Here is a 10,985-nt window from a genome sequence, read left to right on the forward strand (position 1 = left end):
GTGTGTGCGCATGTTTGGAGAAAATTTTAATTTCTTCATTTCTTTTAATTGGTTAGATTTTATTCATATAAAATTACAGTTCATTTATAAATATTTGATGTCAAACGAAAGCCCTATTTGACCTCTAAGAAACATATATATATATATGTGTGTGTGTGGGTGTGTGTGTGTGTGTGTGGGTGCACTTAATGTGGAAGAGATAAATAATGGTTGAACAGACATAGCTCAAATTCTAGGTTTTGTTTACATTCAGAACGTGGACCTCCATAAAAGGAGGCCCATTGGTCCATAAGGGGTTAGGTGCACCCACATTTATTCTATATAATTTTTTAGAGGACAACAAGGGCTTTCTTTTGACATCAAATGTATATAAAATGATTGTATTGAACATATTACATTTATATTCATATTGAATATAAATGTAATACCAATAAAATCTAACATTTTAAAGTAAAAAGCCCCCCCCCAAAAATAAATCAAACTTTAAAAATACTGAACAGAACTATTGTACTGATCAGAGTGCTCACAGCAATAAAATCCAATTTTTTGGTAAAATATAAAAGATGCAGTTATATTAAAGGAGAACTGTGGGGTTAAGGCTTTTCCCCATAGTTCTCCTTAGGGTAACGGGAGGACACAAACTAGCGTCCTCCCATCACCCTAGGCTCAGTATACCGTGAGCTGTAGCTCACGGTATACTGAGACGCCGCAGTATACAGCAAGCTGCTGCTCGCAGTATACTGAGACGCTGAAGCGGATCCCGATAATTATGCCGGGATCCGCCCAGTTGCGTGACTGACAGCTGGTTCTGCCTATGTAGAGGCAGAGCCAGCTGTACCCGCCCCCTCCCCCGTCCGTTCCGCCAGTCAGCGCTAGCGGATCGGAGCAGGGAGGGGGGGATCCAGCCTCTCCCCTGTCACGGCTCTCTGATCGAGAGGTGAGCGAACGCTGGTATGTGTTCGCTCACCTCCCAATCTACTGAGCCGACCTGTAACAGTCTCATTGTCACAGGTCGGCTAGAACTATGAGGTGAGTGAAAAGCACTCACCTCATAGTTCTCCTTTAAGTAAATAGAAACCAAACATGTCAAGTGGTAAAATTGCAGGTGCCCCCACATTGCTATGGCAAAAAACTATGTACACAAAATTGCCCATGGGTGACACTTTAAAAGCCTGTACGGGTCATCAGTTTAGAGTTAACCATGAATTATGGCCCTAGAATTATTGCTCTCATCAAAACGTTCGCATGTGGCGCAATCATCATTTACGTACACTTGCATGCCCTTTGCGTGCGTTTATTTCCATACAGATGGCTGGCTTTAACTTATTTTTAATTTAATTTTTTTAATCACTTTTTTATTAGCTTAACTTTATTGCCATCACACGGTGGAAAACAAGCCCCTGTGTGATAACGTTTTGAGGTGATAGCTTCTCTTTATGGCTCTCTAGTAGACCCCAGATCTCTTCCCTGCTCTCCAATACAGAAGATCGAGCACAGCAGTGTGCTCAATGTCCTGCGCAGCTTGGCTTGTGACAGCTGAGACAGGAAGCGCTGCATGTACAGCGCTCCTGTCTCACTGATCACACAGAGCAGAGCAGAGAAGGGATGTGCTCCTGACTGCTCCCAGCTCTCCTTCCTGAAGTCATTTGCCGGGGGACCCCGAAAACCACGGCAGGGAGGGGGGGGGGGGGGGAATTAAAAAAAAAAAAACACCTGCGCGGCACACGGAACTGCATGTCCCTGGCAACGGCCGATAGGATTCGCGCATCCCTGTTGCAGGTATTTTAAATGACTGGGCAGTGTCTGCTAAACTGCACTGACTGGCCGGTCAAGAGGTGCAGAGGAAGAGAGAATAAAGGTGGGGTAGTAGAGAGTGCCTAGTGGATGTCTGGCTACTCTAGCTTGGTCTGCGCATCAGTAAAATGAACCACCATTTGGAGTAGTACCTAGGTCTGAGAGGCAATATCAAGTGCAGAGTATAATATGAACTGTGGGTGGTTGTAATGGGCACTGTTTTAATGAAAAAGGCTGAATATTGAATCCATGCAGGTTTTACAGCTACCATACATTTTTGTTCAATCAGATCTCAGGATTAAGAAGACCATGATAACAATCTAACAAAAACCCTGTCCAGAAACCTCCAGTTCCTGAGCTACCAAGATTGAAGAAGTGGTTGGAGAATTGGGACTGTTGGCAAGTCTAGTAGTAATCAGGAGCTTTTAACCCTGTCACTTTCTTTCAGCCCACAAAACATCTTGTACCCATACAGGGCCGGATTTCCCACAAGGCCATCGAGGCCTGGCCTTGGGGCGGCAGGGAGTGGAGGGGTGGCACAGCCGCAGGGCAGGTAGCTTTTTGCTACATTTTTTGCTACATTTCGCCCTGCTTCGGGCAAGCAGGGCTAAATGTACAGCGGGGAAGCCGGAGCTCGTTTAGTACAAGTGATCCTGGCGATGCCACTGAGATCAATTGTAATATGCCTGCGGGTCTGTGTCCCCCACCCCACCCCCCGCCGCCTTCATGGTCCACCCGTACTTCTGGCTGCCTTTGTCCCCGCTGGCCGCCTCCCTCCCTGGCGTTGTTTTTTGAGGTCCCCCGCTCTTCTGGGGGACCTGGGACCACGGCAAAGTTCAGGATGGAGACCGGGGAGCAGAGTGGAGACCGTCCGTTCCCTGCTTCATGTAAACACTGAGACAAAAATGCTGCACTCGCAGCCTTCCCCTCTCAGCTGTCACAGAAGTTACAGCACAGTGCTGTGCTTAAACTCCTGTATTGGAGGTGACAGCTTCAATAAAGAGAACCTGTCACCTCCAAATGCTATCACACAGGGGCTTGTTAGCTCCTGTGTGATAGCAATATAGCAATAAAATTTAAAAAACAATAAAAATTGAGAAGTAAAAAATTTATAAAAAAGTTAAAAAAACCGTAAAGAAATAATATTTTAAAATAAAAAGTGATAAAGTAAAAGATACATTTAAAAAAAAGTTATTTAAAAAAAGTGATAGAATAGCAAAAAATTATAAAGAAATTTTTTTTCTAAAGCCAACCCTGCCGCCCCTGTTATTTTGTTGACATTCAACATTGGGGGGTGCATTGGGAACCTTTGTTGCAAGCTGAATCTTTCACAAGGCAGTAGAGTGGTTTGGAAGATGAAAATACTGTGTTTTCCAGTGCTGACAAAAAGAACAGAAAAAAAAATGTAATCATATATAATAAACTAATGTGAAATATAGCGATTTGCATTTCTAATGAGATAAATGCTACTGAAGAAAGGCATCAAGAGAAAATGAGCCTTGGATTACAACAGTTTATTTATCATAGTATATAAACTATGAAATGGGAGGTTAAATGGCCTGAATTATTAATGCTATAAACATTTACTTTGTCTTTTTTGAGAATGTGCCTGTCTGTACCCTTGTGGTTTCAGTGATCTATAGGCTGTAACATGGATATAATATATACAATGCACCTAATTGCTATGGAGCTGGAGGAAATCGATGTTAGCTTTCATAAAGTCTTTGAAGTGAAAGGGTTTTATTGAGCACTGCAAAGGGACACCCACCTTGTGCACAGCAAACAATTCCTCAGTGGTCTGGTATAACAGGATATGTGTTACATCGCAGTCTTGTCTGTTTAGTGGTTTAATGCACTCACCCAAACATGGCAGCACTGTTAAAATAAGCTCACTCCTCCAGTATATAGACCTCTATGTAGGTGGAAAGAGCCAAACACTGTTTGTGCTATTTTCTTTCTTATACAGGGGTTAAAAGTGTGATGTGGTTAACTTGCAATGCATTAAGTGCTATGCAAGGTGAAGCATTCAAAAGCACCTGAACTAATTTATAAAATGGAAGCATAGGAAAACAAATACTTTAGTTTGCTAGAAATTCAACACAAAGAATTAGATTAGTTACTATGGCCAACAATTTATCCCCAACCTGTCAAGGTCCAATAAAATGTATATATCAGCCGGTTAAATAATTGGTATGTTCCTCTATTCCCCTCCTGTTTGGGGATAGTCCCTAGCTTGACATGTCCTGCCTCTCACTCTACTGCTCAGTTTAGTTTCACTTTTCAAGCAGGGACAGGGTTAAGAAAGTCATTGTCTTCTTAGGCCCCTCTCACACGGCCGTTCCGATCAGGTCCGCCCGTTAGTTTTTCAGGTGGATCTGATCTGAAGTCCAATGTAATGCTGGGCACACACCTTACAACCATCGCAAGACTTTGGTGTTGCGATGGTTGTAAGGTAATTAAAAAAACGTATGATCTGCCTATCTTGGACAGGCAGATCGTACTTGCGATGATCGCAAGTTACGCCCCCGAGGGGCGGGCTTCCGATTACCGCAATGCCGAACGGGCACACCGGCCCATCTGGCTTTTATCTTACGAACATGCTACACACGAACATGTTCGTAAGTTAAAAGTCGTGCGACCTTACAGTCGTAGAGGTTGCACGGCTTCCACACACCTTACGATAATCGTACGATCGCAGGATTTCCCGCGATTATCATAAGGTGTGTGGGCACCCTTACTCTGTAGGCAGCCGGGTGTAAACAGACACATGTCCGCAACTCCATCTAGGTCTGGAGAAAAAAAAAAAGAACAGAGTTCTGTTTTAGCGGACCTGATCATGACACCCCTCCAACAGACCTAACATAGGTCTTGTTAGTTCAGTTTTTTCTTTTATGCAATGGAGGAAAAAAAGGAATGGACATGGATGTCACAAAAGTGATCCCCTGCTAATCAGAACAAATGGCACTCGTGCGAAAGGGGACTCACACTTCAAAAGACTGGAAAACATTGTCTGTATTGCACTTACCTGAAATAAAATGGTGTTGGATTCAACTTCTGTGTCTTATTGAAGAGTTAAGTTGCCTGTGGTTTGGTGCCTGCAAAGTCAACAAGTAGCCATACTGTCTGCACAGACTGGGTCCAAGGTGGCATGCTAGTGTGAAATTTGAAAACGAAAAGTAAGAAGACAAGATTTCTAAAGCCTTTTTATACTTTGCTTTTTCTACTGTAAAGTTTTACCTGTGCCTCAGAAAGTACGTGCCCTAGAATCCATAGAGAGTGCCATACACACTCTTATGAATTCCAGCATCTGTCTGTACAAATTATGCAACTAGCAACAGAATCATGTACCTGTTGGAAATAGGTACATGAATCTGTCCCCATGGACACATGGTGTGGACGGGTGCTGAGTCCAGAATGTGCATGTCCGACACTCTGTCCTAAGTGCAGCTGTTAGGGGGATACCCCCTGGCAGGTGACACAGGCTCACCCAAGGCACCAGCTGGTTTTCACCAGAGCCCCTAATGGTGGAGATGGGTTTTGCTGCATGCTGGTACCAGGTCATGAAGTTCATTTGAAACAGGTAGAAACATCTGCTAGACAGTTAAGCCATTTTTGTAGCTTCAAGAAATCTGTGGAATAAGATTATGCAATGCAAGACTCCTGCTACTGAAACACGTAATGATGCAAAGCAACCGAGCAGTATACATGCAAGGCTTAAAAGCACCTAAGTATTAATACAGAGGAGACTTTTCAAGCGCTAAATAACTTTACTTTCAGGTGTATGTAAAGTAAAGTACAGCACAGCAGCGCGCATGGGTCAGGAGTATGTAAAGTACAGCGCAGCGTGCATGGGTCAGGAGTTTGTAATATACAGCGCAGCGTGCATGGGTCAGGAGTTTGTAAAGTACAGCGTAGCGTGCATGGGTCAGGAGTTTGTAGAGTACAGCGTGCATGGGTCAGGAGTTTGTAGAGTACAGCGTGCATGGGTCAGGAGTTTGTAGAGTACAGCGTGCATGGGTCAATAGTAGTTTGTAAAGTACAGCGTGCATGGGTCAGGAGTTTGTAAAGTACTGTACATCATGCTTGGGTCAGGAGTATATAAAGTACAACACACTGTGCATGGGTCAGGAGTAGGGATAGGCTTGGGTTCAGACTGAAACAGGCCAGCCCAGTAAGCTGCAGCTGGGGCCCCACAGGCCTGCATGTAATTAAAATGTAATTAAAAGGGGTGGGATTTTGGTGACATAATAGTCCTAATATGGCCAAAGATCAAATACATTGTTACTCACTTGGGGGCCCATTCACACCGTGGGGAAGGTTAAAGTCTCTGTCATATTTCAAATGCTCTATCCCTATAGAGATTTCTGTTCTCCTAAAGTTTTGTTTTTTTAATCCTTACACTCACCCACTTTGGAGGAGAAGCTATAACTACCATACTTTCCGTATATTTGATGTATGCAGCTGCAAAGTAACCTAAAAATGCTTCTATTTCAACGCACACAAGAAAGGAAAAAAAAAACAGGGAAAAATTAAATTTTCCTATCAGAGCATTCGACAACATTCCCTAGAAATCCAAGACCACATTCATACATTTGAGTCTTTCATGTAGTACAGTTGCAGTGTGGCATATTTTGCACATGTACCATTGTGCTCTTACACAATCCCCACCCGGCCCTTAGCAACATGGAACGCTCTGGCCGCAAAGACACACCCTCATGTGACCCAAATAGATGCCACCTGAGGCAACAGCCTCATTATAGGAACATCCCTGATTACAGCCATTAATCTAGCATTTTCAGAAGGAGAGGTCAGCAATGGCCACCTCCAGATAATAGGAGTATTTGGTTATTAAAAACAGCAACCGTATATGTCAGTGTGACAGTAACTGTAGCACTTCTGGTAACATTGGCAGATGATCTTGCTGGGGGATTCCTATTTGCATGTTGTCTGGCTAGTATTGAATGCTGTGTATGAAATGAGACGCTCCGGTCATACAAAGCATTTGAATGGGACATCACCATACCACAGGGTAGACGGAGGGAGACACTACTGGAAGTAGGAAATATTTCCTTTATCATTGTCATACACAGCATATAGCATACCCATCTATGACTCTGCTTCTAGGTGAACCATATAACTCACCATACACATTATTCCTTAGCATGCATATACGCCTTACCTGATCAGAATGTGAAAGGTTTGCCATGTCCTCCTCACTACTGATCTCCATGGCAGGCTGAGCACAGGCTGACTGTGGTGTGTTCATTGATTAGTGATTGGAGGACAGCTGTGTACAGATCACCCCACAGCCTGGACTTCAGTACTTTCTGATCCAAAGGTACTCCATGTGTATCAGTATACACATTATAAATGTTTTACTCAATCCAAATTGTCATTTAGTAAGCCTTACATTCGTTATTACCAATATGTGGTTTCAGTTAACTGTCTAAAGCAGGGCTAGCCAAACTTTGGCCCGCCAGCTGTAGTGGAACTACAAATTCCATCATGCCTCTGTCTCTGGAAGTCATGCCAGAGTCTTGCAGTGTCTCATGGGACTTGTGGTTCCACAACAGCTGGAGGGTTGAAGTTTGGGTACTCCCGGTTTAACCCTTTCACTGCCAGAGCCATTTTTGCATATATTTTTTTGTACACATGATATAATCCATATTTTAGGCCTTAAAATTACTTAAAACCCCCCATAATTATATATTTGCTGGAAGCTGCCTCATGTATAATAAGATAGTGACAGTTGCAAATTTTTATGCAACTGTTAACCCAAAAAATACACTTAAGTTAATTTTAGTGCACAAAAACACAATATAATACCACATTTTTTTGGTAAATAAAATATAAAAAATTAGGTTGTGCCGAGTAAATAAATACCCAACATGCTAAACTTATCAAATTGTGTGCGCCCATAAAATGGTGTAACATATGGTACCCCAAATTGTCCATAAGCAAAGCTTTAAAAGCCTGTACAGGCCATCAGTTTAGCGTTAACCATGAATACTGGGCCTAGAATCATTGCTCTTACTCTGGCACACACAGCGATACCCAACATTTGTAAGGATGTGGGACTATTTTTAAATCTATTTTATTTAACTTGATTTTTTTAAACGCTCCCCTATGTGATAGCACATTGGAGGTGACAGGTTCTCTTTAAGGTCACCCCTAATGTCACCTTTGGCCATCAAAGAAGGGGATCAAGCACAGATTGTGCGTGATCAACTTCTGTAGCTGGGGAACAACAGCTGGGAAGCCAGAAGTGATGCAATCAGCGTCACATCCGGCTTCATTCAGTAGCAAGGAGGTCAGCGAATGGACTTTCGCTGGTCTCTCTGCCTACTTACTGCCGACACCCAGGAAGGCGGTCCCGGGCCTGTAAGAGGGGCAGTGGAAACGTGGTGGGTGGTGAGTGGGGGTGGGCTGTTTCTCTGACAGAATTGCTTCCAGTGTGAAGGGGGGTCTGCTGCCAGCGTCGTAAAGCATATGTTGCTGGCAGTGAAAGGGTTAAATGATTGTTTAAATCGTGCAAACAAAAACACGCAACTGCGCGAAAACAGCTCACCAGCTCAGTCGTCTAGTTGTGAACCTAGCCTAAATGTGTAGAAATGAGCAAAATACCCTGGGCGAAAATGCTGACGCCTTGGTGTGAATGCAGGGGGCTCGCACATAGCAGCAGTGCGCACTTCCACACAGCTATTGCTGCGAGCTGTTAGAGATGATAGGTGTCTTTGAAAGCTTTGAGGCCGAGCGATCCGTGACCGTGCAGATTGCTGTGCGGTCACAGAGTTGCCCACCACCGCCGATCGCACTAGCTGTGCCATTATTTTCTAATGGAACCCCAGTCGCGCCGGGCCGATCACCCGGTTGTCCACCATGATTCCGCCCATGCAATCGAACACGAATGTGGCTAAAACAGCCCTGTGTCATGTGTCGCAAAAAAAAGGTACATGTACCTTTTTTCTGCAATTGCCACGCGGATGTATCACCAATTAAATCAATGGGGCTCCGTGGTATGCAACTGTACATAATCGTGCAGTCCCAGGACGCGTGTCCCGGATCGCCCAGGTCTACACCAGCCCTGAGATCTGTCATGTTGATCCTCACTTCACTGCTTAGTGGACCACCAAATATGAAATATCTGGCTTACACCTTACACATGTGCTAACAGGTTTCCATGTTAAATTGCACATTTCTATTTAACTGATAACTGATTCACTGATCGCACATCATCTATGGCTGAAACATATACCGTAGCTTTTCATACACCAGCAATGAAATGAAATGATCCCATACACTTTAGGGGCATTTAAATAATTGTTTACAACATCCTAAGTGTGAAAAATCAAAGCATCCAAGGCTTCATCTGAATGGAGACAGCTCTTTGTGATATAAGCAAACACAAACAAGAATGAGAAGGATGTGTTGTGATATTAGTAATTCGGACATAAAAGAACCCCAATGATCTAGATTGCTGCTTGTAGTATGTAGGGCCCCAGCATCTGATTAATGACCTCAATTGAACATCTGTCACGCTGAAGTCAATTATTTCTCAAGTGCATCCTATTGTTGTAGGATTATGAAGCTTCACTTCGCATGTCTCTGCCTCTGCAAGGGCTAATGATCTGTTTTCCTGGCTTTGAGAGTCACAGCTTCAATAATTGTTCTGATGGCTCAATTATGTCTGCAGGACCTGGTGACAGTTCATATTATATGGCACGATCATACACCCATTTCTGACTAATGACACATATTATAGAAATGATAAAATTGTCGGAAAGTCAGTGTAGATCTTCTATAAAAGTAATGGCCAATGCTTGATACGTTTGGCTAGTGCCCCAGCCTGTGTCGGGTGGTCATAGCCCAGGACAATACAAGGGCTGGAGCTGTACAGGAGATTGTGTTTTGCTGCAAGTTTACTTATTAATGAGATTTCACACAGTGTGCTGTACCAGTAGCATCCGAACAGATGGCTGAGCCCTGCCTTTGCAGCATCACGTTAAACGTTCCAGCAGATCCATGCTGTATACTTCCAGATTTGATATATTTCCCAGAATCCTAGCATATAGGTCCCAGGGTGGTAATGAGCTGGTATGGGAGCTTAGGGACGCCTGCCCACCTGCCACCATCTGCTGAGCCCCAACATACACAATATAAATAGTGGACCTTTGCAGACACAATAGTAAAGCATTGAGGTGTTCAGTCCAATGAGAGTGTTGTGATCGCAGCACTTAGGAGGCTACTGCCTGTGTTATAGACATTGGTGACAGTGCCAGAGATTCCCAGGGACGACTACACGACCCATAAAACTTCTTAGGATGTTCTAGGAGTTGACTGTCAGCCATTGTGGTGATATTCAATTACTGCTGAAGGCATGAAATCTGATGCATCATCATCACCTCCTATGGATTCCAATGCTGGGTGCCAGGGACAGTCCAAGGGGGCACCCAGATGCCTACTCAGATGTATGCCAGCCAGAGTGGAAGGGTCAACCAAGAGGAGGTTGGCAGCCAATGCCAGGGAGAGGAGGAGGATGGAAGGGCTGAACACAGCGTTTGACAGCCTGAGAAAAGTGGTACCACAATGGGGAGAGGACAAGAAGCTGTCCAAGTACGAGACTCTACAGATGGCTCTGAGTTACATCATGGCACTGAACAGGATCCTAACAGAGGCAGAAAGATACAGGGATGAAGCGGACTGGTCTGCTTCACATCACTATGAACAGTTTCACCAGGACTGTCAGGGCTACCTGGGACTGGCTTCTCCAAATGACTTCATTTCACAGACCTTTTCGAGCCACTAGGGAAGGTGATAGACTTGATGCTGGACTTGATCCAGGACTGATACAATACCTGCACCCCTCTATATGCACTGATTCCTAATACTAGGAAGAATATAATTGCTGTGGGCTGATTGTGACATCAGATGAAATTGAATACATATCTATTATAGACAATTGGTTGAGAATATTGATGCCTTTGGTTATTGTAACATTTATCATTGCAGGAGGACAATCATTACAGCATTCTGTGTTGGGACAGAAGGTATTTCTGGGTTTATTCTTCTTATTGCACTGGAATTGTAACCCTTTCCAGCCTGTTTCTACAGTCAGGGATGTAACAAGTGTTTGCTGGTGAAGAAAGGATTGCAGTTTGTAGTTATGATGTAAGAAGGGTTTAGGTTGGAAA

At 43.8% G+C, this 10,985-nt stretch overlaps 1 protein-coding gene across 1 annotated transcript; it reads left to right on the forward strand.

Annotated features, from left to right (window-relative positions):
* Positions 1-10,171: 10,171 nt before the first annotated feature.
* ATOH7 (atonal bHLH transcription factor 7) lies at positions 10,172-10,600 on the forward strand. Its single transcript, XM_018567078.1, has one exon. The coding sequence runs from the start codon at positions 10,172-10,174 to the stop codon at positions 10,598-10,600; it is 429 nt and encodes a 142-aa protein (XP_018422580.1).
* Positions 10,601-10,985: the final 385 nt, after the last annotated feature.

The sequence above is a fragment of the Nanorana parkeri genome, unplaced genomic scaffold, assembly GCF_000935625.1.
Source record: "Nanorana parkeri isolate BGI_ZX_2015 unplaced genomic scaffold, ASM93562v1 scaffold1005, whole genome shotgun sequence".
Lineage (NCBI taxonomy): Eukaryota > Metazoa > Chordata > Amphibia > Anura > Dicroglossidae > Nanorana > Nanorana parkeri.

Coding starts and splice junctions, on each gene's coding strand:
- ATOH7 (XM_018567078.1), top strand. CDS start 10,172: ATGAAATCTGATGCATCATCATCACCTCCTATGGATTCCAATGCTGGG.